Genomic DNA, 22152 nt, shown 5'->3' on the forward strand with positions numbered 1-22152 from the left:
AAATTTTGTGTAATGTAGTTCACAACATCTTTCCACATTACAAGTGTCTGAAAATTAAAATTCTGTATGCCACATGTCAGTGCATGATATTCTCATTCATTTTCCTGATTTTTACATATGTAATTGTCTATGGCACTCCTAGAGCAATTCTAGAGAAAAGCTGCAAAGGTATAAATGAGCTGAAAAATCCATACTGGCTGTTTTTAAAGCTGAAATATTGCCACAGCCTACTGAGGCTACAGCCAAACTACAGTTAAAGTATCTTAATTTTGTTTTTTGGTTCATATGCGATTTTTTTTGATTTGTTCAAATTCATTTTGCAAGTGATTCAAATCCTACATAGCAATGTACCAGTATCTATCCTAAATTTGCAAAATCCTTAAAAATGAATTCAGTAGACAAATGTGACCTAATAAATCAACATGATTACCGACTGCATGCTGACTTCAAATTGTTTTCCGTGTAGGATGTCTGCAAATTGGTTAGCTCATTATGACAAGTGCTCAAAGATGCTTTGAGTAGAATCATGATTGCACAATTTGTTTGCAAGACTCTCTGGGAAAATATGTTTTTGAAGCATGACATTGCAGAAAACACAAAGTAATTGGGCTGTACTGGGAGGATTTCTTTTTATTTAGCTCTCTGTTTAACCTGACTGGTAACCAGGTAGGTAATGGTAATAGTGGCGGCACAATTATAATTTTATTATGCAACCTCATAAACTATTCTAGGCCCTTGAACTAAAACAACTAGCCTAATGTAATTACAATATTCAATAAAACTGATATATGATTATCTCTAAATGTTTACCCATGATTCCTGTTTACCATACCCTCACTTATGTTCATAGGTCTGAATCGCAGTTTGATTATTTGGATGGTCACCTACCAAATAACGTTTGTGGTTGGTCAGCCAGTCGGCAAACATCTTCCACATCCTCTCAGTTGTGAGAAGCAGATCATAGATATGTGTTAGAATACCTGCCAAATAATACAAAGAGTACATGACACGTGTTTTGCCTTAATTGGGGATTGAACCTCAGACATCAGCATCTGTAAGCCCATTTGAGAGCTGTTTATTCTTTGAAAAAAATCAGTCTGTAGCAATTCAAAGATTACAGTTACAGTCCTGTTGCTGAACCAGCTGCTGTGGTGCAACTATTTTAGTAAACCTAGCACCCATTTCTCATAACATTTGAATCAGACATATTGTTTACAGATGAATAATGTTTATGGATCTGTCTCTTAGGTTTCCGACTCTCCCCCAGGAGAAGATGAATTTGAAGGTTCAGGTCTTTTTGAGGAGGAAGCTGAAGGATCTGGGTTTGAAGAAGGAGGAGATGAGGAAGAAGAGGACAGTGTGGTTTATTACTTCCTAGAGGAGAGCACAGGCTACATGCAGCCCACACTTGTGTTCCTGTCGATTCTCCACACACTCATCTCTTTCTTGTGCATCATTGGTTACAACTGTTTAAAGGTATATGATTTCAAACGTTTACCTAGATAGGACAAATTATATTAACAAATTTTTTTTTGTTTGTTTTACTATGTTATGAATGGTTTGCAAATTAGTTAGTGTTGCTGCTTCACAACTCCTGCGACCAGGATTTAACTATGGACCTAGTCACTGTCTGTGTGGAGTATTGCATTTTATCTGTGTCCATGTTGCTTTTTTTTTTTAAATAACATTACTTTCCTCCCTGATCAAATTTATGTGTATATTAGATTAATTTGAGCTTCTATATTGATCTATAATAAGTTAGCTTTAATGTGCACAATAGTGTGTTTTATATCTTAATTATCATTAAACACATTCTGTTTTTCTGGATGTGGTGATGTAATATCAATGGTTGGTTCCTGCCATGTATCTACTACTGGGATGAGCTTCCTCTTCCCATGAACTTTTAATGGAGAAAAAAGTTAGGAAAATGGATGAACAGGTGGCTGTATGTGCGTATACTTGTTAGGCTTATGATTTGTACCAAGCTCACATTTAAATTTATTATCATGTGCACAGTAAAATGAGATCCTTCCTTGCAAGTATTCCATATTTACTATTACTATTCTACTAGGAATGACAGTAGTACAATACTAACTGCAAACTATGAATATAATAATAAAATAGCATTCATTAAATAAACCCTTGATGAATTATATACCTGCGGTGGGTTGGCACCCTGCCCGGGATTGGTTCCCTGCCTTGTGCCCATTGTTGGCTGGGATTGGCTCCAGCAGACCCCCGTGACCCTGTGTTCGGATTCAGCGGGTTGGAAAATGGATGGATGGATGGATGAATTATATACAGTATGTCTTGAAAAGAAATGAGCTGTGGGCCAATTATATTCTGTTTTGACTTCGATGTAGACAAACTAATATTGTTTTCAAATTAAATGTTTACTCACATTATGAGAAAAGTACCTAAATCTGAGGGAAATATTACAGTATAATACACTACAATTCCCTAATTTTTCAAATGAGAGAACTCACAAGAAGTTGAATGTTTATAATGTGAGAAACTACAGACAAGGAAGAGTACATCAAGAGTTACAGTATATAGGTCCTGCAATAGACTTACACCTTGTCCTGGTAGAGACTAACTGTGGCAGATGTTTTCACTTCAACTGAAAACAAAAATTTGCTAAAAGTCATAATCATGAATTTGGCCGAATCCAAATTAGAGCTTCCTTTCACTATCAAGTTCCGAATTTTTACCTTTAAACAGTACTAAACACTGCACAACTTGTACTTCTCATATAAATTAAGCTTATTTCATACAAACAAAAAGAAAATCAAGATTTCTCCATTTTGTAATTTGAGATGAAACAGACATAGAACAAATGTAACTTGTATTTTAAAGTACCATTAAAAGTGGCAAGGCTTATATACTGAGGTTGGCTAATCAAATTATTGCTGTATTAGAGACTTTGTCATGCTATACCCTTAAACATATTTTGTTTCAATGAAGTGACACTTCCCATCTGCATTTTTCCCTAGTTATACCCAACAAGTGTAGTATGTTTCTGTTCACACATTTTATTTTATTGTAGAGGCCAGCAGGGCAGCTGTGTGGCACATGCATACGGGCGCCGTTCTCATCCCTACCACCTTCGCTGTCACTTCTCCTACCTCTTCATATCTTAAATCATTCTGGAGGCAGATTGAAGACTTAAGTGCCAGCTTAAGTGAAAAATTAAAGAAAACGTACTAAGTAATCGCAACACAAACACTGACTTAGTCAGTTTTAACGTGAAAAGATGCCAATGAAAGAAAAGAAGAAGCGGGCCGCTAGGATGCAGAAAAGAAGAGCTGCTTAGGAAGCAGCAAGCGCATCAACCTCTGAGCAAATGAATGCTAAATGTACAGAGAAAGAGGATGAAAACTATGAATGCTCAAGTCAAGTGTAACATGCAGTGTGCTGTTTCTGGTTACACATAAATGTCAAGTCTCACTTGTTAATAGAATACATAACTTCCTTTTTTAGAATCAACAACAAATAAGTAAGGCTGGTGAACCTCTAGACATGACTGCCCAGGTCTTGAGCCCTGTCTCAATGGTAAGGTGGATAGTCCACTTACCCTCTTAGAAACTACCGCAAAGTACACCCTTTCTCAGCTCTCTCTCTCTCTCTATATATATATATATATATATATATATATATATATCTGTATCTCTACAACTCTGAACTCTTCTTCCTTCTGTAATTTGACACTTTACCACAACACAAAAATTGCTGCTAGGTCCAGGTTCAGTTGTACTCTTTTTGTGAGGAGGCTGTATGCTGTTTCAGATCTCCAAACTTTGCAGTTACCATTGGGGTTAGCGGTAGCTTTGCTTTAACCTTCAGGAACACCAGACAAACACCTTGTAGTGGCCCCTGATATCCCAGAATCCTTGAGCCTTTATTTCCATTCAAAAGTCCAGTAGCTATCTTTGTTAGATTGATAACATGGTCCACTAAGTCCCATTCCAGGACTATGTGCCATATAGTGGACAGGAGGTATTTAGTCTCTGGCATTCTCTCTGTTGATACAGTCCCTTAAAGCAAAATTCATACTGCCTTTTTTAGTTTCTGTTATTCTATTCATGAGAAGTGTGCAGTCATGATTGAAATTAGTAGCTGTCCTCGAAGCCAGGAATGAAAAATTTGTTTTTGAGAGGAAGGGGCCCACAGAACCTGAGAGACACTGCTTTGGGGTATAGTCTGTCTCCTTGTTTTTTTTTTCCTCTACACCAACAGCTGCATTTAAACAACTGACATTCAGTAACAAGTCTCTAAAACTCTGAAGTTTGACAGTTGCACAACCCTCATCAGCCTGATGGGAGACAGGTTCCAAGTGAGAAGCTCAATACTCTAGATTCTCTTCTCCTCCTACTCCCTTGGTTATAAATGGTGTCACTGTTGAAAAGGTGAAATCTTTTCAAATTCTTTGCACCACTTTTACTCACAGTGTGTAAATAGCCTGTTTTCTACTGCAGTCGCTGATCAATTTTTTGATTACTGAGACAGGAAGGCAAGGCTAAAGACACATTGCACAAAAATAGTAAAGGAATTTGGACTGGAAGAAGTGTAGTTAATGGCGTTCAAATAAGCATGTGTAAGACTATGGCAAGTCTGTTCAGTTTTAAATGTACATAAATTGGGCAATGAACTAAGTATTAAACAGATTGTTTGTTACTTCGGAACCTAGTATTTAGTACTACAAAGGTTTTATAACCACCCCAGATTGCAAGGTGTTTTCAAAGTATAGGATCAACAGTTCTTCTGGACTCCCAGCTAGCGTAGCTAACAGGTGCATATTACATTTTCATAGATGCATTAATCAAAGTCATTTACACAGCATACATTTCTAGAGCATACCAGTAGTGATCCACCTTTGCAAATTTTTCACAGAGATTCTAATTTACAAAATACAGTGGACCCTTGACTTACGAACTCAATTCGTTCACGAGGGCTGGTTGTAACTCAAGTTGGTTGTAAGTCAAGACTATTTTTCCCATAAGAAATAATGGAAATGCCCTTAATGTGTTCTGAACCTCCCACAGCAACACTTAACTTTTTTTAATAAAAAAGGGTTGTAAAATGTACATAATTTACCAAAAACACCAATAATTTTTCTAATAACTAACCAAAAAGTTATAAAAAGTGCCTAGCCTACCAGAAACAACAATTTCATACTGTACTCACCATTTAAGTTGACATCTTTGGCTTGCAAGAAGGAAGGAGGAGGAGAATGAAATGGAAGGTGGTTATTGTTTCGAGCTTCCTTATACAAATCTTTTCTTTGTAAAATTGTCGAGATGGTGGATTTCAACATGCTGTACATATTAGTGAGATCGGTCACATGAACGCCACTCTCATATTTCCACACAATTTCCTTCTTCGTTTTGATTGTGATCGCTTTGTTTACCTTCGTTACCTTCTCTTCCTTCTTTAGCAATTATCGAAATAAATTATATAAATCACTTCACTGACTGAAATTACGTCCACAAACACATGTATCTGGGCTCTGACTGACACTTACAAACGCTCTTGGCTGTTTGTTTATAATCCCACAAGCGGATACACGTGACTGCATTTGAGTCGTAACGCAAGATGTTGGTTGTAATTCAAAACAAAAATTTTGGTCGTAAACCCAAGTTGTTCACATGTCAGTCCGGTTGTATATCAAGGGTCGACTGTACTGTAAATAATAAGTAGTGGTTTATTTATTTATGTTTAGCTTATCATTTGATTTGAATTTAACCCTTGACCTACTGGGTCATTAAATAATTAATTTCTGAATTGTGTTAAAGAGCAATTGTTGCATTGCCTTTCATAAGTATTTCCCCAGCCCTATTTATGAACCCAGATTTATATGTCAGACACATTAATAGTATAATGTACTGTACAGAATACATTAGACCAACAAATAACATTTTTGTGTTGGTGCAGGTCCCCCTAGTCATCTTTAAAAGAGAGAAGGAGCTGGCTCGTAAGCTTGAATTTGATGGTCTTTACATCACTGAACAGCCAGAAGATGATGACATCAAAGGCCAGTGGGATAGGCTGGTCCTCAATACACCGTAAGTATAAATGACTGGCAGTTTCAGCTAGAAATTTACTTGATGAGAGGCATGCTTCTCCACTTGAAAATTTTATTTAACAAGAGTAATCAAAAGCTGTCTGCCTTTAGAGGTATACTAACTTGCTTCTTTTTATGTCTTTAAGCTCTTTCCCAAGCAACTACTGGGACAAATTTGTCAAACGGAAGGTAAGTGAAGATGCCCTTTTCACATCTTAAGTAGTTCTCTTGGTAACACTTGTATATATAGCCTTGTTGTTGCTTCACACCCCCAACTAGGACAGATCTTGGTTTGTAAAGCATCTTCTCAAAATACAACTAAGTCAAGGTCCTTTTTGTTCAGTTTCAGCATTATCTGTGATAAGTGCAATAAAACTGCTGTTGGTATGTGCATAGCTAGTTAAAAATATATAAATGTCATTATTATTGTTATTATTTTCATTGTGTTTCTCCTGGTGAAAGGCATGGCAGCAACATTCTCAGCTAGACTCACTAGGCCTCTCTATCCTCAGCAATTTCATTGAAGACTACCTGGGGAATACCCAGTTGCTCTCAGAACATTCCTCTAGTGTGTCCTGGGTCTGTCTCACAGTCTTCTTCCATTGAGCTGTGCCTTGTAAAACTCTTGTGTGAGACATCTAGATGCATCCTAACTACATATCCAAAGCACCTCAGCTGACTCCTCTCAATCTGGAGAAACAGCAAATAGGTCACTTATTACTGAGCTCCTACTACACTCATGGAGAGTCCAGCAACTTTGTGCTGGAACCAGATTTCCATCATAAATATTTGCAGTCTTATTCTTTCAGTCAATAACCTGGAAATAATAACACAGATGAAGATTATAATGATTCCCTGCTCCAAGTAGCACAAAAATGGGATGCAGGCCTCAAAATGGCCAGCCAGAACAATGTTTCACCTTGGTCTGGATCCCTAGATTAGGTCTTACCACCAGCAAGCAGATTCCAAACTCAATAGGCAAGCCTGACCCAAATAGGGTCAAAGCTTTACAATAGCAAAAGATCAGTTTAGAGAAGAGGAAAATTGTTAAAAAATTATAATAATAATAATTCTTTGCATTTGTTTTGCGCTTTTCTCACTACTCAAAGCGCTCAGCAATTGCAGGTTAAGGGCTTTGCTCAAGGGCCCAAACAGAGCAGAGTCCGTTTTGGCATTTACGGGATTCGAACTGGCAACCTTCCGATTGCCAGTGCAGATCCCTAGCCTCAGAGCCACCACTCCGCAACACTATCTAACTGTATTTTATCTAACTCAAAAACAAAGCAAAGTTCCTTTAATGTTGAGATTCTGTATTTATTGTGACGATTCCAAAAGAATGCAGTAAACAAAGGCAGCAGCAATAAAGGAGCAAAAATAGGCTTAACCTCTACATATTAAAGCAAAGCAATTCCAATAAATCACTAACCAGAAAGCACAATGTGAAAGACAATGCTGAGGTTAAAAACAGAAAATCCAAACAAGAATCACAAAATCAAAAACCAGGAATCAAAATCATAAACACAGTGCAGAAACAGTTAAGAATTCTTCATCTTAAAAACTGCTGAGACCAGTACCCTAGTTGCCTAATAATGTGGCCCTGCCTTTTTAGGCTCCACATACATTAAGCAGGACAGACAACAAGCAGCACTAAGACATAAAAACTTTAAATAATACAAAACTGAAGAATAATTAATAAACAACACCATATTAAATAAATAAAATAGACACAGAACAAAATTACAAAATAGAATTTATTACAGAATATGGAAAATAATATAATATATACTACCAACAGATTAATAAACAACATGCTTAAGCCTGAGCTGTACCATTGAAATGGAGATGTTGCCAATATGGTCTAATACAAAGTCATAAAACTGCTGCCCATGCACTAATTTGCTGGTCATTCTCACATTCACTTCTGCTGTCACTCCAGACGATTACTCTGAGGTATTTCAATTTCTTTATTTCTAGCAGCTGCTCACCCCTTACTTGTAGAGAACAAACCACAGAAAAAGAGCAATGATCTGAGATTTGAAGGTGCTAATTCTCAGCCCAACCGCATCACACCACAAACAATTCCAGTGTGCAGTGAATATCACATTCTCATCATCCAGGAAGACAACATCTGAGAACAGCTTAGATAAAAAACTTTGGTTCCCAAGCAAATGCCATCTGAACCCCATGAATACTAAAGGAGAGAATACCCGTGTGAAACACCCAAGTTGAATGATTTCAGCTTATGTGAACACAGCACTCGCTTTATAAATACAGAATAGTAAGTGTCATGCAGCAGTATGCTTTGCGCCCCATACTTTTGTTGTACCTTCCACAAGATTCCAAGGATGCATGATCATTAGAACAATAGAACAATCTAGACGAGAACGGTCCTCTCACCTCTCATTTGTGTGAAGGTTTTTGTCAGACACAGTTCCTGCACTCTCAGCTCTTATAAATTTTTATGTTTTCCTCACTTTAAGTTCCCAATAAAAGAAAAATTATTATGTCTAAATCTTATTGAAGAATTAAAAATTTTAACAGGTGACAAGAAAGGCAATGCAGTACATCTTCTGCAGATAACATTAGACACCAAAGGAGATCTCGTATTAAAATGTTTACAGTTTCCCGTTAGAATAGCTTTTGCTATGACAATTAACAAATCACAGGGACAAACATTCGAAAAAGTTGGTTTATTTATCAGAGAGAAAGAAACGATATTCACTCACGGGCAGTTATACGTTGCGTTGTCACAATGTAAGTCCAAACACAGAAACAAAATTCAGTGCGATATTGACGAAAAGTTAATTCCAAATATTGCTGTTACTGAAGTTTTACAGTAAAAGTGTAAGTTTAAAAATTATTTGCGTGTTAATTTCAAAGCCAAACAGAATGAAAACGTATAACACAACAAATACATTAAACATAATTTTCTTTGAATTTATTATGTTTTACTATTTTTTACTATGGTTAATTACCCACTGTAATGTAAAATAGTTAGTTCTATTATGCATATGTAACAATCCGCTTCCCCATACACAAGTGGCAGAGTTGTGAAGTGGCTAGTGTGTAGCGCCCACCCAGGGATTGGCAAGCAAAGCGAGCAGGGGGCAGAGCCCCCTAGTATTTATTAAAAATAGCAGCGACCCTAGCGCTGATCTCTGTGGAACACCACTTCTAACATTAGCCAATTTTAATAAGGTTCCTCGCACCATAACCATCTGCTTCCTGTGTCTGAGCCAATTCTGCACCCATCTACAAGTAGCACCCTAAAATCCCACTTCTTTTCATTTGATGCCCAACCTCTCATGTGGCACCTTATCAAATACTTCCTGAAAATCCAGAGAAATAATATCGTAAGCTCCACTTTGATCATACCCTTTTGTTGCTTCCTCTTAGAATTCCAGCATGTTAGTAAAACAGGACCTCCCTCTTCTAAACCCATGCTGACTGTTCAGAAAAACTCCTGTACTTATCATGTTCTGCTCAATTGTATCCTTAATGATTCCTTCCATTAATTTTCCTGTGATGCACATAAAGCTTACTGACCTGGAGTTACTTGTATCTGCCCAGTCACCCTTTTTATATAATGGGATAATATTTAACCATTGCTTTCAACATAACTGGTCAGTTGTCTGCTATATGATATTGAGACCAATGCTTTTCTACCATTGCTGAGAACAGCTTGGACAACATCCTATCTACCCTTCCTAAATGAACCTTTTTGAGTGCATTCAAAAGCCATAGCATTATTACATTTCACAAACACACAGGCCTTTTCTGCTGACACTGCATCAGCATTCCAGTAGCAGGTCTGCTACTACCTCTTAGTTTAATCCGGAGAATCTACTACCAGCATTAAACAGAATGGCCTCTGGTCTTAAACCTGATATTTTCCATCTGTGATGGTGTTTAACAACAGATCCTAGGGGTGCCCCCATGACTAGTGCCCATAGCGTTCTTACTACTGAGGTGTTTAGCAGGGTCAATTCCAACTGTATGCCCCAGCCTCTTTAAAAATGCAGGAGTTATTAGGGTGAATGAACAAACTCTGCATCGATGCAACAATTCTCATTCCCAGTACACACCCCTTTACAAAGTTTCTGCAAAGTTAATCAGTGACCTTTGGCACAAAGTACTTTTGTACTTGGTACACTTATGAGCTGGCTGGTGTTTCTACATGGTGATCGTTATGAACAATCCATGCCTAACACAAAACTCCAGTTAATAATTCACTGTTCAGATCATTTAGATTCCCTGGGACACAAGTCTTTTCGTTTTAATCACACCCCAGAAAGTAACCCTGTTATTTTCCATGTGAATACTAAAATCTTCTATTAGAATTACAAAGTCTGCTGGTGGTACAGTTTTGAGGGTCTAATGCTCAATGTCTAAAAAGTAAATCTCAAATAGAAGGTTACTCAGAACAGGCATGCCAGGACTCCTGAAACCAGAACTGGGTGACCCACTTAGTCTGCATGGAATTCAGCCCTAAAAAGGTATATAGAGCCTCCATATGCGATTCAAAACTCACAAAGAAAAGGGTGAGGATAAGTTATAGTGCCAATTAGGTGACAAATAAAAGACATACTTTACTTTGGCAATGGAAAATATACATGTAGCAGTGTTACATTAGGAGCTGAACTGTGATAGGTCTCTCATTTTTTCCAATGCTTGCTTATTCTTTCCTTTGTGATTTTTCTTACACATTTTAAAAATGGGTATTACGTTTATTGCCAACTCCAGATTAGCCTGGCATGATTGAGTATGTGAGTGTGTGTTCATGAGTAGACCTGCAGCAGTGTTTGTTCCTGGCTTATGTTAAATGCTTAGACCAAAGCTTGTGGCACCTGTAACCCTGAATGGGAAGAAGTAGTATTTGAAGTAGATGGATAGATGGCAAATTTAAAGGGGCATAAGCATTAAGAAATAAGAAGGGTATTACCAGCACATAATAGATACAATATAAGAAACAGTAATGAGCAGAAAAGGTATGTGTTCAGCGATTCTAGTTTGAGCATTCACTTGTGATTTATTTTAGTATACAACAGGAAAATGGTAGTGATGACAGATACATATGCTTAATGAGCCCTCTTTAGGAAAACGAGTAGTGTGTGTACAGTGAGCCAATCTTTCTCTTGTCACAGAATGCAGTGTGGTGATTTTAGGAATGATTGCCTTCAGAATTTTATTTTTTAGTTCTACCTGGATAAATATTATTGGAAAACTCCCAGAGGGCATGTGCAAAGCCCAGACAGACAGCTATTAGCCCAGATTTGCACCCATGTCTAAAGAGCTATGACACAGCAACTACTGCATCAGTATGGTGTAATTTGGGATGCTGACCTTTTGATAATATTTATTCCTCAACCTATTTATAGTTCCTGGCTGTTTCAGTGTTTTGTATAAAAAATGAAAAAGAGGATAGAAAAGAATTAAGTGACATAATGAGTTGAACAGTTTATTGTATAAATAAGAAAAAGAGAATAGAAAAGAATGAGGTGTCACAATGAGTTAAACTTGAAGGCATTCTTTTAATTTTCGCTGAATTTATTTCAAACTTTCCGTTTACTCTTTGATAGGTCCTGGACAAGTATGGTGATATCTATGGACGAGAGAGGATTGCTGAGCTTCTGGGGATGGACTTGGCGTCTCTGGATATCAGTGCCCAACATGAGAAGAAGCCAGAGCCAGACAGTTCCATATTTACTTGGTGAGTGGCATGCCTGGGGAAGTTTTATCATGTACCTGTAAATGGAAAACGATTCTAAACAGAAAATTAAAAGGAATTTCTCTTTCTGGCATAAGGGTATACTTTGGTGGTCTCATCACTCTCTCTCTCAATTGCTCTTTGCACAGGATTACTTCAGTAGATGTCAAATACCAAATTTGGAAGTTTGGAGTTGTGTTCACTGACAATGTGAGTTTATCTATCTATCTATCTATCTATCTATCTATCTATCTATCTATCTATCTATCTATCTATCTATCTATCTATCTATCTATCTATCTATCTATCTATCTATCTATCTATCTATCTATCTATCTATCTATCTATCTATCTATCTATCTATCTATCTATCTATCTATCTATCTATCTATCTATCTATCTATCTATCTAAATGTGTCCATTAAACATGGTTTCCACAATAGTTCTGTACAGGCTCATTTCTGAATTTGCGCTACTGAGAAAACAAATCATCTTTAGATTAAGAGGCTATACGTGCTTAAGATTTTGATTGCTGGTACCCATTTTTTTAGTATGTTCTCTTTAGTTTTCTTTGTACTTAGGTGGTGGGCAAGTTTGTGTTTAGAGAGATTGTTGGAATTCCTAAAACAAACACCACTTACCATCATTTCAGACTTAAGTGACGTTTCTTTTTGGCACTTGGTGCTAATTATTGTGCCTGTGTCATATGACTTTTGATATTCCGTATAAACAAAAATGAATAAGCATTAATGTGTAAAACTTTGATGTGAGTTTTGTTTACTGCATCATATGTTCATGTTTCTATGTTTTACTATGCATATCATTATCTAATACTTGGCTATTGATTCTCAACGAAGAGCATCCTTTTTTCCTTAGCTGTACTCATTCTGTACTGTTTTGAGCCTGATAACTTTGTCATTTGGCATTGTAACACCTCTGTTATTGGGTTCACTTTTCTGTGCTACTAAAGTTGATAAGTTGACTGCATTCGACCCAAATCACCAAAGTTCTGCAGGTTTTAGTTTGCTTCATAGGACAGTTCTGCCACTAGTGTGACATGTTTTCAAATAATTTCACGGACCAAATAGCTTTGTTTTAAATGTTTTAGTAAAGTTTCAAAGCAAAACAATTCACACAAAAATAGAGAAAAACTTGATATTAAAGAAAAGAAGAGTTTTTGTTTAAAGAAAGTTCTGTTTAAGGCTTTGTTTCATGTTTCTGTATGTTTGGTCATACAGTTGTATTTTCAAATGTTCATATCAAAACAGTCAGAAAACTGTATGCCAATCTGCTATTTGCAAACTTATCTAACAGTCCATACTAGCAAAAAAACTGTTTCCTAACTGGCTTAACTAAGACTCAGTTTTACGGATATTGCAAAGAAAGTTCTATTCCATGTTAACTTACGGGGGTAAAAGACTGTACCATATACCAAGTAATTATGAGAAACCAATACTCAATTGAAATTAGATGTGATTTTAGCATTAACATTACTTTCTAAGATTGGCTGTTACAGTTGGTTTATTGGTCTGTTGGTGCAACTCACATACTGTATTTGGATGTGCTAGCTTTCATTGGTAGATCAAATGCAGCATTGAACATTTGTCTCTCTATGAGGGTTAATGTTGATGCATAAAATTTGTAGAAATAACTACAGTTTGGTACATGAGAGAGCACAAAAAGAAACTGTGTAACATACAGCAAGAATCAAAATCACTAGAAAGCACAGATATACTGTAGAGAAGAAAAGACATTTAAGAATGAGAAGTCATGAAAAGAACCCAGTTGCCGTGCTGCTGGACAAGCAACCTTTGAACTCTTATCTTTACCTCTGATGAATTGTCCTTAAAGTCAAGTTGAACGATTCATCACAGTAAACCACCCCCTCAGGACTAACGAAGAAGTGTAGGACCAAATTTATTTTAATTTTACAAATGCTATGCCACAGTCATAGAAGCTATCGGTAAACAGTGCAGTTACACAGCCCATAATAAGTGAAAGAAAAGCAGAACAGATTATAAAACAAAATGCAGAAACAAGGTCAATAGAAAGATAAAACAAGGGATCACATTGATGAATAAAAAACAAAGAGACTATAGAACATTATTATGTGAGAATCAGAAATTAACTCAAGCTGACGCAATTATCGTTTCCTCATTTTTCAAATCATGTCTGTATGTGACTGATCCTCCTCTACCCAATCTTGATGCAGGTTTGAGAGACATTCCTCCTCAGCACAGGACCCTGCTTATGGCTTTGCACCACTTGACTTACCACTTTTACACTCTAATATTTTCTTACTAAGCATGAAGAGTGTTTGCTCCACTAGACACAAGACTGTTTCAAAGTAGCTGTCCCAGACAATGTGTCTCCCTTCACACTAAGACACTGTGCTGATGGGTTTACAGACATTGTGACCAGTCTTTGGCTGAAAACAAAGTTCCAGACTATTTCAAAATATATGCAATAATTCCCATGCCCATAAAGCACTGGTTACAGACTATTAAAACAGACCTCAATAATAATAAAACACTTGAACAGGTAATTTTGCAGTATCTCAAGTCTGTCACAAGTTATCTTCTGGATTCCCTTCTATTCACATACCATGCCAAGAGATTAAATGATTTTGCAGTTTCAGGGTTTTCCACTACATTTACATTTACATTTATTTGATTAGCAGCTAATTTTATCCAGAGCAACTTACAAACAATGTCAACATATTCAAGTAAATATCGTTCTGCAGACTGTTTGGGAAACTAGTGTTACAAGATAAGGTTATGTAGTACTAGGGTGTTGTACCATGTTTAGCCATTATGGATGTATTGAGAAGTTAAGCAAAATGACACCTTTTATTGGCTAACTAGAAAAATTGCAATATGCAAGCTTTCGAGGCAAGTCAGACCCCTTCCTTGAGTTGCCTCAGAAGCTTGCATATTGCAATCTTTTTAGTTAGCCAATAAAAGGTGTCATTTTGCTTAACTTCTCACTACAAGATAAGGGTACAAAATTGATCATCAAAAGTGATGAGCTCAGAGCAAAATACAAACTTATTACAATTTCTAAATTACAAAACCTAACAGCTAATATCAATTAGTTTGAAATTCACCAAACAAAAGAGTCTTCAAATACTTCTTAAACACATGAAAACTGTATAGACCAAGATTTGATACTATGCTGAGGTGGCATCACTAGATGTCGTTGAACCACAGACATGAATGGTTGAGAAAAAGGATAGAAACTCTGAAATGTCTCAATATATACAGGTGCAGACACACTGATTACTCTGTAGGCAAGCATCAAGGACCTGAACGTAACATGTGTAGCTACAGGAAGCCAGTACAGTGATTTGAAGTGAGGATTGACAGTTACCTGCCTCAGTTGGTTGAACCTCAGACATGATGCTACATTTTCAGTCATCTGCAGTGGCATACTGACACATGCTAGTGTTCCTGCCAGCAGAGAGCTGAAGTAGTCCAGACATGACAAGACCAAAACCGGGACCAACAGTTGTACTGCATATTCTGAGATACAAAGACAGCTGGTCATCAATCACCACTCCAAGGTCACATACTGACTTAGTGGTTGTGAGTGATGGTGAGCTAAGCTAAACAGAGATGGGGTGCTAAATAAATGGATAAGCTGGAATAACATGAAGGTCCATTTTTGCCAGGTTGACCTGGAGATGATATTCCTTCATTCAGTTTCCAATATCAGTGAGTCAAACAGATACTCCAGCTGTATCCATGTGGTCGTCTGGAGAGAATGACTGATATAACTGTGTCATCAGCATAGCACTGATAAATGAAACCATGAGACTGAATTGGACCTATTGAGTAGGTTCTATAGGGAAAAGAAGAAAGTGCCCCACATTGATCTTTGGGTGACCCCAATGCTTGTCTGGTGCACTTTTGACATCTCTCCACACCAGAACACACAGTAGGATTTGCCCACTAACATTTTGTAATAGTTATACTTTTCATGTACTTATGCCAAGATTCTATTCTTAGGTTTTAGTTTAAAATTTAACATAAACACATACCTCTGGATCTATCGGAAATAGACATCAGATACTAAAAAAGGAGCACAGGGTCCACTTAATGGTGTGTTTTGTCCTCAAAAAATTCGAGAACACTACCTTATTTGGCCTGATCACAGATGGTGATGAGGTACAATTGTAAAATGAAAGTGGGCCAGGTAGCCATTTTTTGTGCTTTAAATAATGTGGATTGTGAATTTTAGGAAGCCGCCTCATTTCCCTGGTTATAAATTGTGTCTGTTTAAGAAGGGTGCATTTATTTAAATATCTTGGCACAGCTATTACTCACATTCATAGCTGGGATTAAAATATAACCTCTTTTTTCAAAAAAGATTGACAACGTATGTTTTTCTCTGTTATCTTAATTGATTTAACCTCTTATAATAAGTGCTTTTTCAGTTTTATAGACCATTAATTGAAACAATCCTCACCTTACGTAACTGTCTGGATTGGCAGTACATCTGCTGACTCAAAACATAAACTGCTGTTCAGACAATATAGGCCTGCGTAAGTCTTGGGTTACAAGTAGACAATAAACTTATGGACAACTCTCACCTGGGTATATACTTATTTCAATTATTACCAACACAAAATCGTGCCCAGTGACTTAGAGCAAGAATCACAGGGCATATAAAGAGCTTGTAGCCTACTGTAGTCACTCTGGTGAACCATAACATTTGATTTACTGCTGTATTTCCAAGATCCTCACATCTATATTATCCATCCATCCATTATCCAACCCGCTATATCCTAGCTACAGAGTCACGGGGGTCTGCTGGAGCCAATCCCAGCCAACACAGGGCACAATCCAGGAAGCAAACCCTGGGCAGGGCGCCAGCCCACCGCAGATCTATATTATTATCTTTAATTTTAAAGACTTTCATTGTACAGGACAGGAGTGCAGTTCTATTAATTGACAGTTGTTTTTTGTATTTATTATCTTAATTTTAGATCTTAACACAGTTTGTTTGCTAATACATTCATCTCACAGTTAGTGTTTTACAGACATTGGTCACTTTGGCTTGTTAGCCCTTGGTTGACTTTTTACATTCCATTCTAAATGCAGAGAATTTTGTCTTCTTCTTCTTCTTCTTCTTTTTGTTCTTCATTAATAATCTATTTTCCTCCTTTTCTCTGTGTTTCTCTCACCAGTCTTTCCTGTACCTTGCCTGGTACATGGTAATGTCATTGCTTGGCCACTACAATAATTTTTTCTTTGCTTCACATCTGCTGGACATTGCCATGGGAGTCAAGACTCTGCGTACCATTCTGTCTTCTGTAACACACAATGGAAAACAGGTATAAAAGTATACAGACTAGGGAATACAATATGCATTGAGAGAGGTGGGGATAATGAGACAAAGAAAGATTTGAGGTGCGTGAGAGTGGAAACAGTGAGAGCTGGAAGTGTCTCAATCACCAAAAATAATTTCTGCAGTTGTTTCTATTTTGATCACAAGCACAGTTTTCTTCCAACTGTCGGTGATTCTCTTGATATTTTGTTAAGTATGAAAATACCCTTCGTTTTCTTGGAAATCATTTGGAAAACATGATGTTTAATAATATTAGAGAGTTTCAAGATGGATGAATGGGTAAAGCATAGTTTGATTTTAAAACATTTTTTACCTGACCACATCTGCACTTTTACTTGTAATATTTAATTAAATGCAGAAGAAGTAATTCAATATTTGTCTAAATCTCCCCACTTACAGAGCTGGTTATCTACCAGTTTAGAATTGGTGGGATTATGTTGTGGAAGGTTGTAAAGAATCATGGGATGTAGGCCTTGTAAAAGTAAGGAAATTCAAATTATAAGAAGGTATTAAAAATGGAGTTAAAGTAATTGATTATATATGCCACTCCATTTCCATATTTAAATAAACATCAGATCTAAAACTATATTACTTGAGCATAACATGAAAGTGTTTGAAATTTAATGTTTAATTTTTTCACATGAAAGCAGTGTCTGTCTTGTTCTTGTAAGTGAATAAATCAAATGTACTGTATTAACACGTAGTATAACTAATACTGGCTTTACCCATACCACCATTTAATGTTCATTCCCCAAAATAGGATGAAACCTTTATTCTCAGACCTAGGCAGCACTTAGCTAAAGAAGATCCTTGATAGCCTGGTTGTTAAGTATCTTTATATTTTAGTATGATAAGTGTGGGCAGTGCCATCACAGGTCCTTCGGAGACTCATATGCAATGTTTTTAATTAAAGACATCACCTTTTCTGATACTTCTAGGATTAAGATGGGGTTCATCCTCAGGGTCCACAATCTCATGTCTGAGCACCAGCCCTTGAATGCTCAGCCTCACTGCTTAATAGGTTTCCATTTCAGGTACAATTACAAACTCTTGCTTAAATTTTCCTTCCTAGATGAAGATGATTTCTGTTTCTGTCAAATAAAAAGGTTACATTTTCATACATTAATCTCATAATGAAAATGTTTGCCTTTTATGGGATTTTTTTCCTATAAATCTTGCCTTGGTGGTGTTTTCCCTGATTTTACCAATCTCCTTAAATGTAGTTTAACTGACTGAATTATTTACTATATATTTATACTGGACACAACTTTAGTCTAAATTAAATTTAGATCATTTCCATGTCTGTGAGTTTTATACAGGACACGAATATGGGAAGTACTTGATGTTTTTTCTATGGTGTCTTCATTGTAAACTAGAGTGGAAAATTTGTAAGATATCAGAGTTGCCTGTCTGTCAGCCGTTAAGGCATGCATCCAGCAGTCTAAGCCAACCAAATCTGAACAATGTTAAAGAACTTGAATTAAACTGAATAATCTGTGTCCTGACTCTATTTTTCATTTATATGTAACATACCATTTTCATGCTGAGCAGAGAATATATCACCCTCCATCTGCTCTGCTTGTATTATTTGATTTAAATACTCTAGGAGAGAGATTCATTTCTAAGGAAGCCAAAATTTCCCAAAAAACAGTGTAAGAAGAAACACCATAAGACATTGCGAAGGGTTAGGGCAGCCACCCGTATAATTTTTCCCAGCTGCAAAACTGTTGCAAAATCATAGACATGTTGTCACAATTGAGTCCAAAACAGAACTGATTCATTATACATAAGATGGCAGCTTTAAAGGCCAGTAGAGGAAATGATGTCACCAGGACCGGAACTGGAAGTGACATCATTGGCTGCCCCAGAGCCGGGCGGGATTTCTCTAGAATGGTCTGCAAAAGATCGAGAGGGAGAATTAGTGCACTTCGCCACCCCCTGGTCTGGCGTGGTATTACATGTACTCAATCCCTTTAGTTGTCTCCTAAACACGCGTGTGTGACAACAGTTATGTGGATGTGGTGATCTTACACCGTAATTATAACAGACCCATAAATACTGTTATTTTAAATGTGTTTTTGATGTGCTTTCACTACCAGTTCTTATAATTCCTTCTAGCTTTTTTAGTTAAATTCATTAGCTATGTCAAATACCCATACTCCACTAAATTAGCCTACTCCTTCCCATTTGCTCATCTCTTCCTTTGACTTTTCTCTCAGCTGATGATGACTGTGGGCCTACTGGCAGTGGTTGTCTATCTGTACACGGTGGTTGCCTTCAATTTCTTTCGCAAATTCTACAACAAAAGTGAGGATGAGGATGAGCCAGATATGAAGTGTGATGACATGATGACGGTAAGAGTGAATCTTGTGAATAAACATTGAAATCTGTCAATTTGCAATGGAAGAGATGTTGAAGTGCTTGTTTATTTTTTTTACATTGTCTGCAATGTGGACTGAATGAAGAATTTAATAGGCTATCAACCTTGATGCTACTACTTTCTGCCCATTGACAGCCATTGTCATTTTCTTTTCCAGTGTTACCTTTTCCACATGTATGTGGGAGTAAGGGCTGGTGGAGGTATAGGGGATGAGATTGAAGATCCTGCTGGAGATGAATATGAACTGTATAGAGTTGTCTTCGACATCACCTTCTTTTTCTTTGTCATTGTTATCCTATTGGCCATCATCCAAGGTGAGAAGAAAGGCTGTCAGACACTGATGAAATAAGATTGAATACATGGCAAATTGTTTTCACTGAGGTGAATTTATTGTTTTTGCCCTCTTGTGATATGCCAGTCATCAGTTATGTTTTGTGACCACGAGAAAGCTTAACGAAAGAACATCTCGTGGTAATTATTTTTAATATATCTACAGGGGTAGAGGTTGGAGACTTGAACAAGAAATCAAAACCCAAAGACTAGCAATAGTCATATATGGTATGAAACATTATTAAAAGAGCATAAAAAGAATCAAGGCTGAGAATGTGCTTAAACTGTCTTTTTTTCTTATTTAAAGGTGCTATACAAAAAAAAATTATCATATTATTATTATTTTTATTTACAATGGAATGCCAAATGCACCACGGACAAATAAAGTTCTATCTATTTAATGCTTTTCTTATTTATGAGGTAAAAGTCAAACAAAAGAGCCTCTCCAACCCCTTGCGTTTAATCAGAATAACATTGTATTATTTGCCTGGTACTGTATCACACACACACACACACACACATATATATATATATATATATATATATATATAATAGAGAGAGAGAGAGAGCTGGGCTCAGCATGTTTTGAGCTGATGTGGAGTGATGGTGGTTGGGATGGGGGTTGACTGGACCGAATTTCACCAAGGTCCTGTCATCATTGAGCATACCTGAGATGGTTGAGTGTGGCAAGACGGGCACTAAAAAGAGCACTGGACATAATTAAACAGGCAATTCTGACTCTTGATTTTATCCTTGATTTCTTGATCCTTGATCCTTGCTGATTTAAACTTCATCACAGAATGTTTTTTTTATTGTGGATTATTTATTTACCTGTATTTATTGGGAACAAGCACCACACTTTATTTGATATGGACACAGATTTGTTTCATAAAATCACTAAGCACTTTTTACACCAGCTCTTGCTCTTTTGTGTCCTCATTCAACCTTGTCCATTTTGTTGTATGACTATCAGTTTTCCTGGGTTCAAGAAGGTGTATGCCAGATGCGGTTAACACTAGAATTACCAAAGCCTATGAAAAAACTCGTAAATCCGGCCCACCTTAAATTCATTTGCACCTCTCCGTCAGCATCTTCTGTTTTGTAAATGTGCCGATCAAGACAAGCAGCATGCAGCCTACTATGCCATCCCCCCACCGCCGCAGAACAGGCACAAAGTTCTCACAGTTCCAGCCTTGATTATCTGGGAGTGAAGTGGTGGAGTTTTAGAATGTAAATAATAGATTGTTATTTGGAACACATGCATTTCATATGTGTTCCATTTGTACAATAATCTGTGTCAACACATCATTAAAACAGACACATTTTTCATATTTTAGTAATAAATGACAAAATGTAGGCATAAACTATATAATGTGTAAAGCCTGAAGTCCAAAGATCAAATAAACACTTTCAAAAAGGTTCAAGGTTGATGCAACAGCTTCTGTGGTGTAGCGGTAAGAATTGCTGACTTGTGATCGAGTCCCCGGTTTGATCCTGACTGTTTCATATATTTACCATTTTGAGTAGTGAGCTGCTCTTATTGTTAATATTATACAATAAAAACATACATTTGATTTGCATCTGTAACAGCCTCTGTAAATTTATAGTAATTGTAAAAGAGCATTTTTTTCACTTTTATTCTCTCAGTCACAATCACGATACATACTAAACCCCAAAGGGATTTGACATGGTTACTTTTTATCTGAAACTGGGAATAACTGTAGATGTGAGTGGTGTTTTGAGACAATGGCACTGGAAATTCTCTGATCTGGATGGATAGTACCAATCAGAAAACATCATCACACTAATGCAATATTATTTGAAAACGAACAGATCAGGTGTAAATTTATCTCCCTCCCCTCTTGATCTGACCCTAAATAACAGCACCAGCATAAATACACCCTCGATCTGACGCTGATAATTTACAAGACAAAAGACGCTGACGGAGTGGTGCGAAGTGATTTAAGGTGGGCCAGATTTACAAGTTTTTTCATAGGCTTTGCTAATTCTAGTGTTAACCAAGGCATCACACATAGACAGAATTTCAAGCTAGTGTTCACTCAGCCCTCATACTACTGTTGCATAAGATTTACTATGCAGTTCCTTTGTACTTTTTGTCTCTGTATATAACAGTGATACTTGTACCATGAATGCATTTGGCAGAACTTGTATGCAGTATTCTCAGAATATATGCCAACACAGAATCTTAAGCATAATTTCAAATAGCAGAATCTGAGGAATTGTAAGACCTGATGATCACTGCATGAGAGCATTGCTACTCTGTTTTTTCATCCTGTACTCTGACTGTCATTAAACACCCCACTT

At 36.9% G+C, this 22152-nt stretch overlaps 1 protein-coding gene across 10 annotated transcripts in view; it reads left to right on the forward strand.

Moving 5' to 3' along the window:
- The window catches only part of LOC114647909 (ryanodine receptor 1-like), a 387179-nt gene that overhangs the window by 350753 nt on the left and 14274 nt on the right, over positions 1 to 22152 (forward strand). For all 10 annotated transcript variants that reach the window (XM_051932424.1, XM_051932426.1, XM_051932430.1 and 7 more), the window contains 8 exons: positions 1249 to 1476; positions 5932 to 6062; positions 6208 to 6250; positions 11641 to 11771; positions 11918 to 11978; positions 16957 to 17103; positions 19337 to 19471; positions 19655 to 19811. In XM_051932424.1, coding sequence (XP_051788384.1) covers positions 1249 to 1476; positions 5932 to 6062; positions 6208 to 6250; positions 11641 to 11771; positions 11918 to 11978; positions 16957 to 17103; positions 19337 to 19471; positions 19655 to 19811 — 1033 coding nt within the window. The remainder of the gene's footprint in view (positions 1 to 1248; positions 1477 to 5931; positions 6063 to 6207; positions 6251 to 11640; positions 11772 to 11917; positions 11979 to 16956; positions 17104 to 19336; positions 19472 to 19654; positions 19812 to 22152) is intronic.

This window comes from Erpetoichthys calabaricus, chromosome 1 (assembly GCF_900747795.2).
Source record: "Erpetoichthys calabaricus chromosome 1, fErpCal1.3, whole genome shotgun sequence".
NCBI lineage: Eukaryota > Metazoa > Chordata > Cladistia > Polypteriformes > Polypteridae > Erpetoichthys > Erpetoichthys calabaricus.